General features: G+C 32.8%; 3 protein-coding genes and 1 long non-coding RNA gene across 4 annotated transcripts; 3 read left to right on the top strand and 1 right to left on the bottom strand.

Annotated features, from left to right (window-relative positions):
- Positions 1 to 53: 53 nt before the first annotated feature.
- On the top strand, positions 54 to 3,551 carry LOC108807276 (chaperone protein dnaJ GFA2, mitochondrial). The gene is made up of 18 exons (XM_018579542.2): positions 54 to 326; positions 392 to 485; positions 577 to 651; positions 732 to 823; positions 903 to 986; positions 1,084 to 1,122; positions 1,204 to 1,302; positions 1,432 to 1,476; positions 1,554 to 1,641; positions 1,743 to 1,807; positions 1,907 to 1,981; positions 2,180 to 2,252; positions 2,356 to 2,447; positions 2,539 to 2,610; positions 2,717 to 2,773; positions 2,883 to 2,931; positions 3,043 to 3,109; positions 3,212 to 3,551. The coding sequence occupies exons 1-18, from the start codon at positions 240 to 242 to the stop codon at positions 3,303 to 3,305; spliced, it is 1,347 nt and encodes a 448-aa protein (XP_018435044.1). The 5' UTR covers positions 54 to 239; the 3' UTR covers positions 3,306 to 3,551.
- Positions 3,552 to 10,335: 6,784 nt separating this feature from the next.
- Positions 10,336 to 11,201, bottom strand: LOC130499391 (uncharacterized). The gene is made up of 2 exons (XR_008938249.1): positions 10,783 to 11,201; positions 10,336 to 10,720 (listed from the first exon to the last, which is right to left on the bottom strand). It is a non-coding gene; the product is annotated as an uncharacterized LOC130499391 (long non-coding RNA).
- A 570-nt stretch (positions 11,202 to 11,771) lies between these two features.
- LOC108809105 (40S ribosomal protein S27-2) lies at positions 11,772 to 12,711 on the top strand. Its single transcript, XM_018581235.2, has 4 exons — positions 11,772 to 11,865; positions 11,956 to 12,057; positions 12,156 to 12,184; positions 12,379 to 12,711. Exons 1-4 carry the CDS (start codon positions 11,863 to 11,865, stop codon positions 12,497 to 12,499), a joined length of 255 nt encoding a protein of 84 aa, XP_018436737.1. The 5' UTR covers positions 11,772 to 11,862; the 3' UTR covers positions 12,500 to 12,711.
- Positions 12,712 to 13,930: 1,219 nt separating this feature from the next.
- On the top strand, positions 13,931 to 16,429 carry LOC130507999 (uncharacterized). Its single transcript, XM_057003035.1, has 2 exons — positions 13,931 to 14,383; positions 15,589 to 16,429. The coding sequence occupies exon 2, from the start codon at positions 15,589 to 15,591 to the stop codon at positions 16,264 to 16,266; it is 678 nt and encodes a 225-aa protein (XP_056859015.1). The 5' UTR covers positions 13,931 to 14,383; the 3' UTR covers positions 16,267 to 16,429.
- The last annotated feature ends 5,354 nt before the right edge of the window (positions 16,430 to 21,783 follow it).

Genomic DNA, 21,783 nt, shown 5'->3' with positions numbered 1-21,783 from the left:
AACGGTAATAATAATATACCGGGTCGGGTTGATATTGGTGTGTCAAATAAACAGAAACTGCGTCTTCTACAAAGTTCTGAAGTAGCAGCATCTTCTTAAAAAACAGGGTTTTGCTAGGGTTTTAAGTTGGGGAAGCTGTTCTGTCTGATGCGAGCTCTTGAACCCTAAAATCTCCACTGAATTCGATCAGAACATATATTATATATAAAAAAATCGAATCTTTAAAGGCTTCGAGAAGAATGATCCCTACCAATGGCGCAAGGGTTCTTCGCTTGTTGACTCGTCGGTGTCTCTCCTCAACGCTTGTACAAGATCTCACCAATCAGGTTGGTTCTAGTTCTTCTCTCTTTCTCTATCTCTCACGCACTCTCAAATTCATGAGAATCTGCAGAGGCTCAGGGGAGTAGCTATTGGGAGCTACAGGAGATTGAATACTGGTACTGCCAACCCTGCCAAGTTTCTTGGAGATTACGCTTCAAAATCTGGTAAAATTTTGTGAATTGGTTTAACATAAGTCCAAATTGAGTTGTTGTCGGAGAGGTTGACATTATTTTTTTTATGTTCTTGTAATGAAAGGGGATGGTCGGAAATGGATAAATTTTGGAGCTTTTAATTCTAGTTTTGGTTCGACAAGGTCTATTCATGGAACAGGTTAAGCCTTGTTAGATTTGTTTGTTTGTTGCAATTGAATCTCGTAGCAATATATGTTTTAATTTTTTGAATTGTAACAGGTTCTTCGTTTATGTCGGCTAAGGACTACTATGAAGTTCTTGGAGTGAGCAAGAACGCACCAGACGGTGAAATCAAGAAGGCTTATTATGGGGTAAGGATAGACTATAATGTTTTTTAGTGTTTGCATCGTTTAGTTTCTCATTGGTTGATGCTATTGCTTTTTTTTACAGCTGGCTAAGAAACTGCATCCTGATATGAATAAAGATGACCCAGAAGCTGAGAAGAAGTTCCAGGAGGTCTCCAAAGCTTATGAAGTGAGTTTTGACATTTTTAAAGTAATAAAATGTTTGTTTATGATCTGTTTAAATATTATACTGAAGATTAATTGCGTTTTCTTTTTTTTTGGATTAGATTTTGAAAGATAAGGAGAAGCGTGACCTCTATGACCAGGTACATAGGCCGGCCTCTTAATGTTTTGTGCTGTTTATTACCTGTTACAGATGTGATATAAGTTTGTTGTATTGTCTGCAGGTTGGACATGAAGCATTTGAGCAAAATGCTAGTGGTGGTGGTGGGTATCCAAATGATGGAGGTTTCGGCGAAGGGTTTAACCCATTTGATATCTTCGATGTAATACTACTTTTAATATACCTTAGTCTCCATCTTAATATGTTTTCACTCAATACTGTTAACGGTTCATCATATTCGTTGATTACTTTGATAATGACGTCATATTTCCTTTTGTTCAAATTATATCAGATCTTCAGCAGGAACAGGCAAGATTTCGGAGGCCAAGATGTCAAGGTACTATGATCTGCTTATTTACTCTTAAGAATAACGTTTATGCTCCATAATTAATATGTTTGTGTACTTGTTGTAAGGTTTTGCTTGAACTATCTTTCATGGAAGCTGTTCAAGGATGCTCCAAAACCGTGACTTTTCAAACCGAACTTTCTTGTAACACTTGTGGTATGTATATACTCTTACCATCAAAGTGTTTGTATATGTTGAATATTCTATCAATTTTAAGTTAATGTTTGTTGTGTTTTGTTCTTCCTCTTACATTTTAGGTGGACAAGGTGTTCCTCCTGGCACCAAACGTGAAAAATGTAAAGCCTGTAACGGCTCTGGGATGGTCAGTATCATGTTACAAAACTCTAGTTTGGCCATTGTAATTATGATTTTTTTTTAATAAAAAAATGGTTTCTGAGGTGAGACAGTTACGTTTTTTCAGACAACAATGAGAAGAGGTATATTAAGCATCCAAAAAACATGCGACAAGTGTGGTGGAGCTGGTCAAACCTTCTCAGTATGTCATACACTTTATCATTACACTCTATATACCATATGCAATATGTATAGTGTTTATCTGTGTATGCATGTCTTCATATACCTGAAGATTGACACTATTTTCAGTTAGATTCATCCCACATGTTTTGGTCCTTTTAAGTAGGTCTCTGTAACGATTGGACAACTCATCAAGTTTCTTATGTTGGGGTTTTGCTAGAGTATTTGCAAATCCTGTAGAGGGGGTAGAGTGGTTCGAGGACAGAAGACAGTGAAGGTCAGTGTTGATCCAGGTATGTTCTCCTTACATATCTGTAGAGAATAATTATAATTTGTATGGTCTTTACCCACCCCTTCAAGCTCTTCATCTGTACACATATTTGTTGAATCTTTCAGGGGTTGACAACAGCGACACGTTGAAGGTGTCAAGGTCTGGTGGTGCTGATCCTGATGGTGACCAGCCTGGAGATCTCTATGTTATTTTTAAGGTGAGTGTACTGAGCTACAACTTTCCTATAGACAAATCATAGTTTATTATGTTATTTGCATCCTCAATATCTCGGCTGTGTTCATTTTCAGGTTCGTGAAGATCCTGTTTTCCGCAGAGAGGGTTCAGATATTCATGTGAACTCCGTTCTCAGTGTTACTCAGGTGAAGTACTAACATCTCTTGTTGTCAATCCTGTCTCTAAAAAGTTCATAGACGCCATTTTTTTGCTTTGTTCCTGTATAACCAAGTATGTTCTCCATCTTGCCAGGCCATTCTTGGAGGAACCATTCAAGTTCCTACCCTCACCGGTGATGTTGTAGTGAAGGTTTCTGATTTACCTTTTTCACATTTTTGTACTAGTTAATTATAGTCTTAGCTTTCTTCTCCCACTCGGTTTAGTTTAAGGCTATAACTTGAAACTCTTTTTGGTGTAGGTCCGTCCTGGAACCCAACCTGGTCAGAAGGTAGTGTTAAGAAATAAAGGTGAGCTTCTTTGATTTGCTTGTGGCAGTTGTAGGATACTTGAAACTGTGAAGTGTGATGCTTATCTGTTTGTTTATTTATCAAATGACATAACGATACAAAAAAAAACAGGTATTAGAGCAAGAAAGTCAACTAAATTTGGGGATCAATACGTTCATTTCAACGTCAGCATCCCTGCGTAAGTCCTCCCCCCCCACCCATAAAGCCCCAAGTAAAACTGTGTAGTTTTTCATGCGACACATTGTGATCTCTAATGTTTTGTTTATGTTTATTTTGGCAGGAATATAACGCAGAGACAGCGTGAACTGCTTGAGGAGTTCATTAAAGAAGAACAAGGCGATTATGAGAAGCGTACAGCTTCTGGCTCTTCCTAAGTGAAAAAAGAGTATTGTTTTTGTTTGCATGGCAGAGAATCTGTAAACCTTGGAATCATCTTCTTAGTCGATTATATCAGTCAGACATGATTGAGACTATATTTGTGTTAGGATTAGTGAAAGAGTATTGTTTTTGTTTTTTTCTTTTCCTTTCCTTTGAACTAATTCTATAGAAAATGGCAGCTTTATGTTCCACAAGGAGCTGTAATACTTGATGTGGAATGACAAGTCTTTTTTTCTTTTTCTTATACACATACTAGTGGTTTGTCCGCGCGGAGTAGCCGTTGATTGTATAGTCCATTGAGTAATATGTGTTTAAAGTTGAGTTTTTGATTCTATGGCGCTGAAATGGAGGTGACATTTTTGGTTAGTGTAGTAGAACTTATCAAATGTTTTTGACATATGTATGTAATGGCCATTTATTGTTGAGATAGATGCAAAAACGTTAATTTTGTGTAAAATTTAGTAAATTATTTGGTCCATTTATTTGTTTGAAAAGCCATTCCATTATTTGTGAAAAATCAGCTTAAGCTTTATTGTTGGTTTAATTAAATTCAACATAATGTATATGATATGATAAAAATATGTTTAATTTTCAGACCCAAATTTTGTGAATGCTATGAGGTAATCTTTAGAACCAAATAGTTGCTTTTAAAATTGCAATTTACCAAAGCACATTAAGCTAAAAGAGTTTTATAACATCACATACCAAATGAAGAGAGAAAGAGTTTTGTTTCATAAAAAAAATCGGCACAGAAGATAGACAACATAAGCAGCTGATTAGGGCACATGGACCATATTTAAAAAATTTACATTACAATTTTTATTACTTGTATATTTTCTTTATTAGCTTAAGTCCTAAAGAAAATTTTCAATTTTTGGACCGGGCCATTGAAACATAGTAAATACTCTCATGAAGTTTAGAACTAAAGGAAAGTTAAACTCAACGGAACAGTAGTTCATTAGATCTAAATGGAGAAGATAAGATTCAAGTTTTATTGATAGATTTCATTAGATAAATTTCCAGACGCGGTAAATTTTACAATATATATTTATAAAAATTGATAATGTGTTAATTTGTGGTTCTTCATTTAATGATGTGTTTCCATGAGAAAAAAATTCTAATTTATTATTAGAAATTTATTTATTGGATTTTATTACTTTAAACAAAATTATGATTTGATTATCTCATAATCACTGTTGTGTTTTTCTTTCAATTTTAATGTGAATATTTTTAAGATTGAGTTTAGTAACTACAAAAGAAAGGAAAATCCATGATATTTTTTCCATTTTTATTTCCATTGGTCAGGTTTTGATGAAACGTCAAATAGTTGTAGATGGATTTATATTTTTTGTTTTATTAATACTTCTAGTTTTGTAGTCTTATATTTTGGATTAGATCATCTAAATTTGTCAATAAACTATTATTTTTAGTTAATTTTTCACCAAATTCAAGTTCTATAATGTAGTTTGTAATTTTAGGGTTTTTATTTGTTTGATAAAGATATTTTTTTTTGTTTTCAATGTAATTTTGTACTTTCTTTTACCATTTTGGACATATTAATTAAGGAAATGAGTATTTATAATATTTTTGTCTTTTAAAATTATGTATTAAAATAGAGTTATTATGGATATTGAAGTTTTATCTTTAAAGTTGTGAAAACCCCAAAAATGACTATTTAATAGGAATTTAAAATTAGCTTTAAAATGACTATTATAATTTATAGCTTAATATTATACTCCTCTTAAATAGTAATTTTTAACACATAATTTTAAAAGTACAATTAATAGTCATTTTTGATACATAATTCTTAAGACTATCTATATTATTAAAACAAATGACTGTTTATGAATTTGCCTCTGAAATTTCTAAGTAATTACAAAAATTGCCTATATTTTTTCGCAGCATTATTTGCAACCAATCAAAAATTATTATTTTGCAATTATATTAAAGAGTATTTAATATAATTCAGTTCTTGGCTTTTTTGAAAATTTTATTTGTTTGCACCATATCTTCCCAAAAAAAAAATTCACATTATTAATTATTTGAAAGCATTTATTAAATAAAACTTCAAAATAAAATCAAGTTAAAATAAAAATGATTAAATCAACGAAATCATAATACAAATCTGAGTTATCTCAACTCTTTAAAAATAGTTTTATTTAAAATAAAAACTAAATCACATAAACTAAATTTAATAAAATTATAGAAAATGTTTTGAAACGCGCAAATGAATTTTTCGATACAATTATGTTGATGATATAAAATATTTTATTTAAATTAGAAAAATCAGTGTAAAATAAGTTTAACTTCGGTTTAAATAAATAAAATCATATTACGGGTTAGAATTATTTAGAGTCTTCTAAAATTTTGTAGTATTAAAAATAACAAAAAATAAGTCATATAAGTAAATTTAAGATAAATTTTATAAGAAGTTAAAATATATAATTTATCAAAAATCATATTTTATTACATAAAATAATTTTCCAACAAAAAATATATCCGTCCTTTTTAAGAGCGGATCAAAATCTATTCTATACTATTAAAACACAAGTCTCTTTTTTGAGGTGCCCTTAGTTTTCAATAGTATTTACAACTCCATACCACTGCCTTATTTTAATTATATGCTTTTAATTTAGTTCTTTATTTTCAATTTTCTTTTTTAATCCCACACCAGATTATTTAAAAATTAATTCTCCCTTTAGCTGAACATTGCTCGTGGAATATTTGCTTGAATACACTGATTTCTATCAACAGTCGCTTGAATATACTGATTTCATTCCTTAAAAAGTAAATGTACCAATATTTTTTTTTATTTAACTTAGTTCATTATGTTGCATCCACACTCATGTTGATACATTTGAATTATGCATTCTTCAATATCATTGTTTCAACCCTTCATAACTTAACGTATTATTTGATTATAAATTGATTGCAAATCAATAAACCCACAAGCTGCTCTATTAAAAAAAAGTTCTTCTAACATATAAACTTTCAGAAACGTTCAAATCACATATCGAAAGATGGGAATCTAATAGAAATAAGAGTTTAAAATAAGAGATTCAAAACTCTTAACATAAGAGTTTGAATCTCTTAACCTTTTTTGGATTGATGTTAATCTTAACATTTATATCTCCAAAGCATCTATGCTCTCTGAAATATTCAAGATTTTTATCATAATCATCTTAATTATTTAATATTTTACCCAAAATATCCGATATTTGTCTTGAATTACCTAGACTACCAAACATAGCCAAACCGTAATCGTAACCAAATAAGACCAATTTTTTTCCGGGTATTTTTCGGTTTTTTAATTTTATTATCCGAACCACCAAACTCGAAACTACCTAAATCAAATTAAACCAGAAATAAATCAAGCACTAAATGGATCTTCTAGTCCATACACATGCCTACATATGTATAATATCTTCATAAAATTTAGAATTTTCATTAATGTGTTATTTATTATACATTCTCAATAAATATATATATATATATATATATATATATATATATATATATATAGAGACCAATATAAAGAAAAAATTAAAAAATAAAATCTGGTTGACAATAACTATCTCAAAATATCTATTATCTTGTGTGAGATTATGTTTTAAAAGGAATATATATATATATATATATATATATATATTTAATAATGTATTTTTTATTTATGTGATTTGGAAACTAATATAATATTTAAATCCATTAATGATATTTTTGTCATTAATCATTGTTAAAATTAATATGAGCGTGACTAAAATTTATTTCTTAAATAATATTATACAGATTCTAACTTTTAAAAAATATTTGTTTCCTATTTGATTTGGTAGATACTGCTATTTTTTTTGGTGAAACTTTTAAATGTGTAACTTTATAGTGATTGTTATAATTTCATATTAATGAAGATAAATTTCATCAGTCAAAATACATATTAAATTACCATGAAAGTCTAATAAGTGTAAATAACTATACAAGGTGTCGAATACGATTGAGATTCTTCCAGAAATGACATCATAAATCAATGATTATGGTGGATTTTCTTCTTTATAAAAAGAGCCGTTGCAAGCATCTCACAAACACACACTATTTAACATATAACTCATATAAGAAAATTATTCGTGGAGAAGAGCAAAGATGGGTTGTAAAAGTTTTGTTATCATTCTCATTATCGTCTCTCTCATTGGTCTCCACGATTGTAAGAAGTGGATCGCTATTCAAAACCAAATATTAATAATAGATTTAGGCGTATTAGCATTTCGTATTACACTTTCGAACACATGATTATTTTAACAGTTTTGGAATAATGATTTGTAGGTCACGACATCGATCATCCCCCGGAATAGAAAGATGCTTCCATAAATTTATGGGAGAGCCATGGCAACTCGAGTATTTGTGTTGCGTCGAAGCTCCATCCAATTGCTTCCCTTTCGTCGAGCCTGAAAATTGCCTCAAGACATGTCCGCCGCTACGAAAAGGTGCAAAACCGTCTCCTCCTCCGGGTTTAAAACTCCCTCCTCTATAAATGCTCAATGGAATAAATATTTAATGGAATATCTTAAGTTATGGTCGTTTTTTATGAGAGTTTTAAATTTAACTAGGTTCCTTTTCCGCGCGATAGCGCGGATTATCTCTATTATTAAAAAAGTACAGTTATAAAATAATTCTGAATTTTCAGTGTTATTTACAATGTCATGCCACTGAAACTATTAATTATCATTCTTTTAAAAATTCTTGTCTTTTCAGATTATTAAATGCATATTTTTTCATTCTGATTTTCCCTTAAAAATCGGAAACAACATCTTCACAGAGAAGAAATTTATTTATTTTATTTTCAATGACTTAATCAATGACAGAGATAAATCACCTATACCAATCGATGATTATTTTTTTTATTTTTTAGCCAAATCAATAAATTCAATATCTAACCATAATATCTTTTCTGACAATAAGTTCTAATCTATAATCACTCTCAAATATTTAATATACCTATAAAACATAGAAACCTATCCTATAATTACGCTAACTTCTAAAACTTGGTGAATAATAGATTATTTTTACATTTTTTCCAAATCTAAGTAATAAATAAATTGTTGTTTTAAAAATGTTATATTAACAATAATGTAATACATATTAATTTACAAATACATACATATATATATATATATATATATATATATATATATATATCATTAGTACAAACAAAAAATTTAGTGAAAACAAATATTTATACAGCCACGGGTCAATCTATAGAAATAAACAACAGCAGCGCAAGATTATATTTTATTCATTTATATTTTTTAAGCGATATTAAGATTTTGGAATTAGAAAAAAATATGACCAGTCTCTATATTATTTTAATTAGAAGATTTAACATTTATATCAAAATATTTTGTTAAACATTTAATTTTTATTTTTATTATAACTACAAATATTAATTTTCAATCTAAATTTATGTCTAAATATTACAAATATATCATTTAGTATAAATAAAAAACTAAAAATATAAAATAATACCCGCCCGGTCGGACGGGTCAAGGTCTAGTGTATTTTAAATTAGTATAATTATTAGATTTTTAATTAGCTTTTGTTTTATTTTATATGTAATATAATGCTTTTCCTTTTTCATGACTTATTTTTCCCAACATTATTTTCGTAAGTTAACATTGGAAAAAAAACATTAACTTAGTAAGTTATTATTGTCGTAAGTGTTTTCGATTGTTTATTTTGTAACTTTTCGTAAATTTCTTCAATATATTGGTGTTATTTTTAAATTTTTTACATAATTAAGAACTAATAAACCCAAAAATATCTTCAACACTAAAGCAGACTAAGATAGTTTGGGATTTTTCTATCATTGTGTTGTTCAATTTAGGTTTGGTCTTTATACTCTTTCTGATTTTAGTAATGCTTCGAATGGTTTGATTTGTATTATTTTACTCTTCTGAATCTGCAAATAACATGAAGTGGTACTGTAGTAAATTTTTGTTTCAAATATTGAATGAAGCAAGTAATAATTTTTACATATTTGCATGGTAAATTGTATTTTATATGTAATCATATTTTTCATATGTAAACTATTGCATTAAGTTGGGAGATTTGTTTTTATTTGACCAGTTTAACTTAATATTTTCATTTTTGTGCTTAGTTTATTGACATAAAATGGGGGAAATGAATTTTAAAAATTTCTCTACTGTTACACATAGTTTGTTTAATGTGAAATACTTTTTATTATGTTAAACAAAAAAACAATGCACTTCTACGTATTAAGGTTTATGAATTTTCTAATATTACATGTGTATATGATTTTCAGGATAGTTTAAAATGATAAAAATGTCAACGTAAGTAAATGCATCGGAACAAACAAATGTTCAATAATGCACTTCAAAGTATTATTATATAGGTTTATGAGTTTCCTTTCAAGTCGATTGTGGACAACAGTTTTAGAAGGGAGGCCATTTTAATTCGTTTCATGGTGCAATATTGAATTTAATAAAAGATAAATTATTATATAATATTATTACATTTTACATGTTTTTTATTCGTTGTATGTTCAAGAAATTGTAAAAACCGATTTCACATCTTAAATTGTATATATGTTCTGCGTGCAGGAAATACAACATAAAATACAACAGTCAATCTGTTAGTTATGAATGGTAAGCTTCAAATCGAAAATTATTTAAGTGATTATTTATACCTTTCTGGCTTTTAAGAACGACAAATTTAAGTAAAATAATATCTTTTGACGTAGAAAACAGATTTAGTTTATTATGTGTATAATATACTAAAGGGGGATCGGTACACGTGTCCTTGATGCTCGTAGATGTCACCACGTGGTCTCCCTTCCTCAAGCGGCGGCTGACCTAATCTACTGGGTGTCGCTCGTGTTAATGGGCTTTAGGCCCGGTTTGTTTGGTTTTATCTATGTAGTCCTGTTTGTTTTTGGTGGGCTTTTGATGTTTGTAAGGATTCTAGGCCTTGGGCCTTTTATATTAATATAAATTGACGGGAAAAAAAAAAAAAACAAAGTGACCATGGGTTGTTTTCTTGATAAAAAATTTCGTAAGACAGAACATTAGTTAACCTGAATTTTGAACAGAATATAGAAGCACAAAACTTTTTAAACATAATCTGAGTAAGACATCCCTGACCAATTGCTTACCTTCGATAATAGCATACGATTTTTACTTGGCCGATAAGTTTCTGGGGGCAAGTAGATGAAATACAAATTTTCATCTTTGTTAGATAAACACTCTAAACACTCTGACCGACACAGACGCCAAAAACGTCCGAATCCCAGACAACAAATTTTCATCTTTGCTCTTCTCGTCATGTGCACAACCTGCTATAATTTTGGTACACGTCTCTTGACTCCGCAGCGTTAACCCTCTCTACCACTCCCGCCGTCTATTAACTTCAGAATCAAATCCCAAATTAGAACCCCAGACAACTAAAGGACGGCAAGAAAACACTAACCTTATCTTGCTGTTACTAAAATTTGTATAGAGCTAGAGGAGAAGCCACACGTTAGGGAGAGGGAAAATTTGCCTCCCGATTGATTGGAAGCCATTGTTATGATCCGTTTGGGTTGAAAAGCGGAGAAGTAGGGCTTGAATGGATTCATAAGGTTATTATATATATATATATAAGAGGGAGGGGAAGAAGAACGGCGATGGGATTTATGTTAAGGATTCAATGCTTTGGGGAAGCAATTAATGGTTGCTGTAAGTTTAGGTGTGAACAGTTGTGGACGGTAGTAACCGGCGATCAAGGAGAGGGCAGGGAAGAGACGGTAGCTGAGCATTTTGGGCTGAATAACTATAGGGCCGAAAATATAAAATAAAGAATGTATAATTGGTTTGGTTAATGGATAGTTTAAAAGCATTGCTAAATAACGTGGCCCAAAATATGATGTTCTCTAATTGGTTGGAATTTCCATGCTGATGTGGACACTCTCTCCATTGAGAATATCTTCCTTTTACTACTTGTTAGATTTGTCTTCAAATGGACATTTTAGTTGATTAAATCATGAGATAGCTGCTTAATGTATAGGATATTAGCCACACATGTCTAGCAGTTTCTTCAACTTACGAATCGGTTCTTTGTTGTTAATGAACTCTACACAAAGTGTAAATACAATATGTTTTTTGTCACTAAGTTCTTCGTGGTGGACATGTGAATAAACTACTCATGCCAACCTGATGCTAGAGAAGCTTTGAAGTTTGAATCTTCAGTCTTTTGTTGGAGCAAGAGTGAAGCGACCTTTGTGATCTCTCTAATGATTAGAATAATGTGTAAATGGGCTGGGCCTATCGGGCCTAACGTGACATATCTCTAATGATTAGACTAGAATCCGAATCAGAGCGGGTAAGAATGATGGATGCAACCATTCTGTAAATGGGCTGGGCCTATCGGGCCTACCGTTTGTCACACGGGCATTATATATTTAGTCCTCGAAAATTTATTGTTCCTGAGCAGCCGCATTTTAGAGGTGATTTCTCTTCGTCTAGGGTTTCACCAAGCCGTCGTCTTTCGTCGCATTTCCTCAACGCAACAATGGTGAAATCTTCTTCTTACCTTGCTTCTCCCTGTTTCCTGCTCTCTTCTCTTCCTCTGAGTATTGTTTTGTTTTGTGCTTTGGATCTGCAGGTTCTCCAAAACGACATCGATCTGCTCAACCCTCCAGCTGAGCTCGAGAAGAGAAAGCACAAGCTCAAGCGTCTCGTGCAATCTCCTAACTCTTTCTTCATGGTATTTTTTTTTTTTATCTCTCTCACTCCGGAAATCAATTGGATGCGATACAATAAAGTCTGATGTTCTGTATATTATTTTTGTTGTTGTTGTTGTAGGACGTTAAGTGCCAGGGATGCTTTAACATGTGAGTCTTTTACTGATTCGTATTAAAGAGTTTAGCAATGCTGTTTTTTGAGTATTGGTTTGATTGTTTAACATAGATTGGTTTATTACAATGTTAGGAAGAACTGGTCTTGTGTTTTTTTACTGTAATTTTTTTTTGTTTTAGCTAAGAACACATTATTTAAGGCACTGTTTTTGTGTATTATTTATTTGCAGAACGACGGTGTTCAGCCACTCTCAAACAGTTGTAGTGTGTGGTAACTGTCAGACGGTTCTGTGCCAGCCCACTGGTGGTAAAGCCAGGCTCACTGAGGGATGCTCTTTCAGGAAGAAGTGAGAGAATGATATTTCTCACGTTAATCATCTTTTCACAAATGTTGCTGTGAGAGAGAAGTCGGATCTTTTTCAGTTTGCTTTAGTACTCTACTTATTGTCTTATTTTGACTGTCTTTCTTTTTTTTTGATTATGAGAAGATTTTGAAACCATCATCAAACTACTAGTTCGGTTCCTCTACTTTCGTTTATTTATAAATCATTTCTCGAATCGCATCAACCGTCTTGTTTATTGTCTACATGTCTCTCGTTTGTCACTCGTTGAATTAAACACTAAACATCCATTATTTAATCTAATGCAAGCTTTCTAGGTTCTATATTGACATATTAAATGGCTTCTCCAAAAGCATTTGTAGTATTGCCGCGTACTAGAAAGAATATCACCACACTGGTAATGTTGTTGATTCCTTTAGGACTGAATGCAGCAGATTTGTGATTCTTATTTGTTAAATTTGGCTCAGCTTTTGTCTTAGCATTGCTCCGATGGCATCTATTCAGCAAACTCAGCTGCCTTGTTCTAAATGCTACTAGTAGTGGGCCGTTGGGCCATTGGGCCATTATTCCCCTTGAGCCCTATGCTATATAACATGTTTACTATAAATTTACCTTCGTCACCTTGAGGCGCACTGTCTGGAAGCAAATAGCCAAAAACCTTGGATATAATATCTAGCGTGACATTTTAATCCCTCAGAAGAAATATAGTTTTTAAAATATTCTTATCGGTTTTACGTACTACTGGAGATATGTAATATGATATGAAATCTACAACTTGAGATCAAGATACAAAATTTTCATATTGTCTGTGATGACCGCTTGGCAAACTATAGTACACTTCACATATTTAAACACATGCTATATTTTCTTTGAAAATCAGCGCAAAAGTTCGGTTCTGTGTATGCCTTGTTTCCTTTCTATCTAAAAAGTTTCAATTCGGATATCCACTAAAATCTTATTGAGTGTGAGATTTGAATTTGAGATCACATACTTTAACTAATGTTGATACACGACAAGACAAAGTATAATGCCTATTTCTAAAATATCTAGAAATCTAGAGTAAGGATCAAAGTATGGTGACAAGTGAAAGAGAATCTTATAAAGCTTTAAATATCATTTGAGTAAGAAAATTCGCGGTGCCTTGAAATGTGAGACCAGAATGCGTAAGCACTTTCCAGTTATACAAAACCATCACATGCAATCAGTTTCCTTCTCCTGATTTTAGAAAAGTAAATAAAGAATAACTTTAATAAAGAAAGAAAAAAAATTAGAAAAGTGTTATGAATATTGTGTGATGTCTATTATGGAATGTTCTAGATTTACTTGTTCCCTACTCCAAGTTACTTGTTCTCTACTCCAAGTTATTAGACTTTGTCTCCAAGCTATGTAATCCTATATAAGGAACTCATTACTCATGGAATAATAACAATTCATTCCTCTCTAAGTCATACGACTCTCTCTCTCTCTTTAGTTCGATCTATTTCTAAGACAAGAACACTAGGATTAGAACACGTTATCAGCACGAAACTCTAAACCCTAGCTAAAATCCGGCGACCACAAAAACCCTAATTTTGGCCGTAATTTCAAACCGCCATATCTCCCTAACCGTAAGGATCCAAACGACGAGTAATATATCAAACTGAAGCTCTTGACGTGAAGAATCCAGCGCCGCTAACCACGCAGCAATCCGACTCCGGACGCGCCGTCACCTCCCAGTGCAAGCCGCGCCGTCAAAGATCATCCAAAACCCTAATAGCCGCCAACTCCTTATCTTTCTTAATTTCGATATCTATTGTTCTTAGATCTCATACTAATCCAACTTTGAAACTTTCATTGTTGATTATTCAAGGTTTCTAAAAGAGAAACCAAGGAGAAAAGATCGGCAAAAATTAAGGTAAGATCTCAAGAACCCTAATTTTTACTTGTGGTTCAAGCAATTCGGATTTCAAACTTCTCTTCATCTTAAATCCGATTTAAAAGTTTTTGCGATTTGATTTGGTTGATTTTAGTTCTTGTTTTATTTTAAAATCAAAACCCTAAACCCTTAATAGTTTTACATAACTTTAGTTTTGTATGGACAACAAGTGATACCCCTTTAAGGATGACACGCTATATGTCCAAACAAAACTTGAGGTCAATGTTTAACCTAATCCTAAAATCAGATTTGAATTTTAAACCCTAATCCTTAAAGTTTAAATCCGATTTTAAGAAACCCTAACCCTAAAATATAAAGCATGTGATTACATGACTTTCGTTTTGTGTGGACAACAAGTGATACCCCTTTAAGGATGACACGCTATATGTCCAAACAAAACATAAGGTTAATGTTTTCCACATCTTTTGGTCGATGATGCACACCATAGTGTGGCTAGACCATGATTTTCTTTTAGGTCAATGATGCATACCAATAGGTATGACTAGACCATATGAAGTAAAGGTCGATGATACGTACTCTTAAGTATGATTAGACCATAAAATAAAATCAATAGTCGATGATGTTCACCCTCAGGTGCAACTAGATTTTTCACCCGTGATTCACGGTGATCATCCACGATGATCCGCGTTGATCTATGATCCATGATGATCCTCGATGATCCGCGATGATCTACGATGATCAGTGATCCAAGGTGATCCACGGTGATCCTCGATGATCCACGGTGATCCACAATCACCGGTGATGGATGATGCGCACCACAGTGCAGCTAAATCAAGATCTGTTTTATTTGGTCGAGGATGTGTACCGAATGGTACTACTAGACCATTAAACCGCATGGGTCGATGTAGCATACCATATGGTATGGCTAAACCATGCACTCGTCCATCCCACTATTTTCAAGGGATTTATAAATCAAACAAGTTGATTAAGAGATGGATGAGTTATGAGAAAGTAAATTTCTAAAGAGAATGCAAACTGGCCGTATGGCCCTCTTATTTGTTTGCTGGCAGTGTGATTTAATTGTGTAATAGCCGAATGGCATTGGTCACACAAGCCATATGGCTTTATTGTTTACATACTGGCCGAGTGCCTTTTATTTCTTGGATAGCCAATGGCATCAGAAATTGTATGTACTAACACAAAATCATTTTGATATGATTCAGATGTCGAGACTCCATCACTCGGATTACCCAGCCCTTGATCTCAATGGAGACAATTACCTTGATTGGGCGATGAACACTTCAGCCGATTTAAAGTCTAAAGGACTTGGGAAGTGTATCAAATACGGCAACGATACCCTTGCATATGAAAGGCGTAGAGCTGTTTTGATAATGAGAAAGCATCTCGTGAAGGATCTGTATGATGAGTGCAGCTACATCAACGATCCTTACGATCTCTGGTCGAGATTAAACACCATGTTCTTCGAGCCATTACTAGATGAGTCCATGAAAGAATGGAAGGCTCTGAGGTTCCAGGATTATGAATCCGTGGATGACTATCACTTTGATCTTGTGAGGATCACCTATAGTCTTAAACTATGTGGTGGAGCGATAACAAACTATGACTTGTTAAGCAAGACTCGTGACACGATCCATTCAAAGGAAGTGTTGTTATCACAGAAGGCTAAAGGTTTCACAACCTATTACGACCTTCTCTCATACCTTTCAGCTCTTGAGGAAAAGAAGCAGAAAAGGAAAGTCAACCTCGACAAACTCGACTATGTTATGGAGATAAGTGCCGAGTATCAATGTGAGATGATATACGGTGATGCTGAAGAAGCTAAGAAAAGAAAATTCGGGTGGACTCATATAGATGATGAGATTGGTTTATTCATTGAATAGAAAACCAAATGTGAGCCACGTCCAAGATGTTATTATGGACTGGCTGGCTATTGTTTAAGCCTTTTGACATTCTGATTTCATACTTATGATTTGGTATTTTGTTTTAAATATAATTTGTCATTCAAATTTCATAGCATTAATAAAAGTTTTTCTTTTATCTTGATTGATTTGCTTGAAAAATATTTTTTTGATTGACAAATGAGAATGAAAACTCGAGAAGAGTATGTCTAGATCACCACGCCTAAGGCATGGCCTTAAGAGGCAGGAAATTTATCACCTAAGACCCATTGAGAAAGACCCAAAATCCCCACTGGCCGTGGACAAGGATACCACAATAACCGTGGTTGTAGATCCAATCATGGCCGAGGAGGGAGTAAAGGTCGAATTGGCATTACAAGCCACATCAAAATGGTTTCTATAATAAACCAATGGGCAAAGCAAAAGGAAATATTCCTTTAGCTTATGAAAATTGCCAAAGGCATACATATAAAAGAGGTCGAGACTACATTCTCCCTACTGATCTAATACTATGCTAAGGATCAGTGTGATAAGGCATAAAAGCCTAGGTAACCAGTAAGGTTCACCAACGAATTTATACACTTTATGGCATGACCGGATTAGCCATCCTGGTCCGAACTTGATTAATAAGGCACAAAGAGTTATCCCATAAGATCTCACGTTGTGAAACATGTACACAAGGGAAACTCAGTAGGCTTCATTGTTCCAAGCAACACGAAAGTATAATCTGATCATGAGGATAGTGAGGACAAAACCCGTGATCATGACCATACCACAAATTCGTGTATCATGGTCTAAAACCATGCTGGCCGTCCAAGCATTACGTTTAAGTGAGGACAAACAAACATATTTTATAGCATGTTCATGAGGGGGAGAATAAACACTCTGTGTGGTCCATGACCATACTATAAAATCCGAACATGATAAGCCTGGCCGAAGGCCATAAGGCATTATAGCTTGGCCGTATAAGGCATAACCTATAAGGTTGAGACTTCAAAAGTCTATAAGCTTGGGTATACCACAAGAATACATGTATGAAAGATAAGATACATCAGGCCATATAAAGTGAGCATAGATATTCCCGTCTAAAGATGATAAAGGGTCATAATCCAGATATAGACCATCCTAAGACTTTATGGATAAACCACCACATACTTATGTGCCATCTAGGATGGAATACCTCATCTAAGGATGAGATGAAAATCGGGAATATATGTTGGATAAGAGAACATGATCTTTCTCCCAAGAATTCAATGAGACCATGAGCCAAACAAAGGTGATCATATTGTGGCCAAGGTACACGGATTACATACAAGATGAATCCGACTATCCAACATCAAGGAGAAAGCTATAAGCTGGTAAATAGAAAGTGAAAGTGGAATGGTTTTAACCATCCAAGTCTTGGCAAAGATCCTCGGACCAGATATATATGTACTGGACGTCCATAAACAAAGAAAGAATGATAGCCAGACAGACCCGAAAGAATGACTAAGTCATACCAGCTTAGCACCACTATATAAATGTCCTAGTAGAGACATAATCAAGTTGCTGTAAAAGTCTATAGAAGATAGACCAGAATGTTCCATATATAATGAACCACGGATAGAAAAGTTAAGGTGCTCATAATGATAGATCCGGGTTCATGAAAGAGAAACCATACTAGACAATGAGATCAGACCGGCCGGTCCTAAGGTACAGGTATCATACAATGTAGCCTTGCAAACTACAAAGTATTCAATGATCCTGATAAGAATAAAATCTCAATCGATTGTATCATGTCTAGAACGCGATAGAACGCGAAGGAACATTATATAAAGTGTCGACACATACACACACTCATAAGTGATAAAGAGAAAGCACTTGAGCATAAAAGATATGCGAGGATCACTAACCCACGTAAGAGTACTCATAGAGAATAAAATGGGACGTGGAGTTAAACCCAAAGAATGTATGAGATGGGCGTATTGGCCAAATACATAAGATAGACGCCATCTAACCAGTGAACAGATGAGTCTTGTGAGGAAAAGAAAATCGTGAGCAGTAGAACATGAAAATACAGACAAGTGGTCGTACATGTTGCTACATGAAGCATTCAATGGAATGGCTAAATCACACAAGGATACTCACAGGGACTAAGGAACAAGGAAATAAATTCATATGTGGTGAATGCTACTACCCAATATCGAAATTAATAAAGATCTGGACATCTAAGAAAGATGTAGTAGACATTGGATATATCACTGGATATAAAGGTAACATAAGATACCTTGAGAAATGAGAAAGAAGTTCTCATAGAACAACATCGTTCCTGCGTTGTTCATGGACTGAAATGCAGCTGCATGCGTGTATGTACACACGATATGATAAGACTAAGTGATGCTTAGTAGAAAGTTCTATAAGAACGTTTCTGATCAGTCCATATAGTAGTCAATATATTCCTTGTGTTTATACTTAAAGAAAGGATGATTAAGATGATTGATTCTTGGAAAGGCTATGAAGAGACTACGATGATCTATAGTAGAGATCATTAGCCGTATATGAATGTTGGGATCTATGATCCAACGTACCAAGAATAGATTGATCAATGGTCTGAGAATCCATCAGATTCACGACCAAGGGAACCATACCGACTAGGATCATGTCCGACCTAGTTCGACCTTAATCATCATTGGTCCCGACCAATCCATCCCGTCCAGCTTGTTCCGACCAGTTCCTCTAGGTCTTAAATCCGACCTAAACCATCCAAGTGAGAGGAACGTCCTATTGACCAAAAAGTGGCTTAGTTTTGATTAAACTTCAAACTATAACACAATAGCCACTTCATGAACAGACCGTGGACATATACTAAAAGTTCATAAAGAGTTTTGGTCAAAGGATATGAATAAGATATATAATGGACAAGAACATAATCCGGATGGATTATGGATGATGTCATGATCCGGACAGATCATGGACATACAAAGACATTCATGGTCGAATTTATCTAAGAGAGATAAACCATATGATCCGAATGGACCATGAATATCATGAAAGCATTTTGCTGATGCAGGTTACCAGTCCGATCCACACAGTGCTAAGTCCCAAACCGGTTATGTTTTCACATATGGAGGCACGACCATTTCATGGAGATCAGTCAAGCAGACTATATCAGCCACATCATCCAATCACTCAGAGATATTGGCGATACATGAAGCAAGCAGAGAGTGTGTCTGGTTGAGACTCATGGCAACCATATTCGGACAGCATGTGGGATCACGGATGGTAAAGACGAGCCGACCGTTCTTTACGAAGACAATGCGGCCTGCATAGCTCAGCTCAAAGATGGTTACATCAAGGGTGACAAGACTAAGCATGTTCTCCCCAAGTTCTTCTTCACCCACAATCTTCAGAAAGAAGGAGAGGTCAAGGTACTCCAAGTCAGATCAAGCGAGAACTCAGCCGACCTCTTCACTAAGGCATTACCAACATGCACGCTCAGGAAGCTTATGCAGTAGATTGGTATGCGAGCACTGAGAAGCCTTCAGTGATGTTCACTTCAGGGGAAGTAATGCGGCTGTACTCTTTTTCCTATCCATGGCTTCCCGTTTTTACCACATTGGGTTTTTGGGTTTACCATGGAAAGGTTTTAACGAGGCAGTATTCCAAACGCATTACAAACTCTAGACGGTTATGGCATTACAATCTCGGTTTTTAACGAGATAGCATCTTACACGCATAATGGACATCAAGGGGAAGTGTTATGAATATTGTGTGATGTCTATTATGGAATGTTCTAGATTTACTTGTTCCCTACTCCAAGTTACTTGTTCCCTACTCCAAGTTATTAGACTTTGTCTCCAAGCTATGTAATCCTATATAAGGAACTCATTACTCATGGAATAATAACAATTCATTCCTCTCTAAGTCATACGACTCTCTCTCTCTCTCTTTAGTTCGATCTATTTCTAAGACAAGAACACTAGGATTAGAACAAAAAGTAATTTATTAATAAAGCTACGATTTTAAGAGAAGTACAACGAATTTACGTCGCCGCTGAATAGCTTAAGCTGTCTGTAACTTTACCCAAGCATCTTCCCCATTCGGATACTTTTTCATAAATTTTATGAAACCTCTTTAGGTTAAAAACAACAGGTTTTGATGATTTGGTTGTAAAGTTGCTTTTGTAGGTAAAGTTAATCACATTTAATAACACGTACGAGTAGTGGTATTCAATCAATATAATTGAATATAAAGTGGGTTTGATTGAATAGCGAGTTTTGGTATTAGATAAACAGCCTGATTTTAACAAGTACAACTAGATTTTAACCCGCACGTTCGTGCGGATATATTTATATTTTTTAAATATATTTTATATTATTAAAAATGTTTTAAATATATAATTTCTATTTTAGTGTTATATATTGTATTACTATATCATATTATTGTTTATATTTCTTATTCAGTATTATTAATATATAATGGTTTTTAAAAAAAAATTTACTTTGTTATTGATTTTTATTACTTACTAATATATTTTCGAGTTAGGTAAAATAAAATAAAAAATATGAAATACTCAAATAGAGAACCCCATTCAAATTATGTTGTTTTCTTTAATTTAAACATTTTGCATATAATACATTTTTAAATTTTATTTATTTATATTATAGAAAATAAATATGACTAAAATAATTATATTTACATGGTTTGTTTAAGAAAATATACTTTAACATATCTCATTTTAGTATTTTACGGGATTTATTTATTTAAATAATATAATCCTATTGTTTTAGTAAACTTTATACATAGTAGTATCTATCATACTATTTTATTAAATTTATTATATAGGATATTTGTTTTGGATGTTATGATATTAAGTTCTATTTTTTTTTAAATTAAGACGTCAAAACATTAGGTTACTTTAAATTTTTACAACATATATAGTTAGTTTTTTTCAGGTACATTTCAAAAAGTTAATCTTTATTATCCATGATTTTGTCTTTTGTAAAATTTGAAATATTATCATTTGAGTTTGAATATTTATTTTCAAAATAATATATTTTTTCGAGACAACTTTGGAAAATTACACAACTATTTGAGTTTGGAATAATACATGAATTTTGAATTTGTTTTGGTACTACATTACTGTATCATTTTATAAAATATTTGAATTTTGGTGATATTTTTAATTCTTTTATCAACAAATTTTGTTACTATTAAAATAAAATAAAATTTATAATTAAAATTTGATTTTTGTCACTAATATTTTAAATGAATTACTGAAATTTCATATTTTACTAATAACATATTTTTAAATAGTATATGAACTAAAGGTTATTATATACTATTATATTTTTGTATATAAACATTTTTAAGCAATATATTGCTAATAGTTTCAAAATAAATAAAAAGATAATGTATGGCTGTAAATATAAAATTTTAACTTATGTTAATACATTTATTTTAATATAAAAGTATTATATAGTTTTCGAAGTTTAATCCATTATAATGATGATCAATAAT

Source organism: Raphanus sativus, chromosome 2, assembly GCF_000801105.2.
Source record: "Raphanus sativus cultivar WK10039 chromosome 2, ASM80110v3, whole genome shotgun sequence".
Classification (NCBI taxonomy): domain Eukaryota; kingdom Viridiplantae; phylum Streptophyta; class Magnoliopsida; order Brassicales; family Brassicaceae; genus Raphanus; species Raphanus sativus.
Note: the sequence above shows the minus strand (reverse complement) of the source record. Positions and strands in the feature narration are given on the sequence as shown.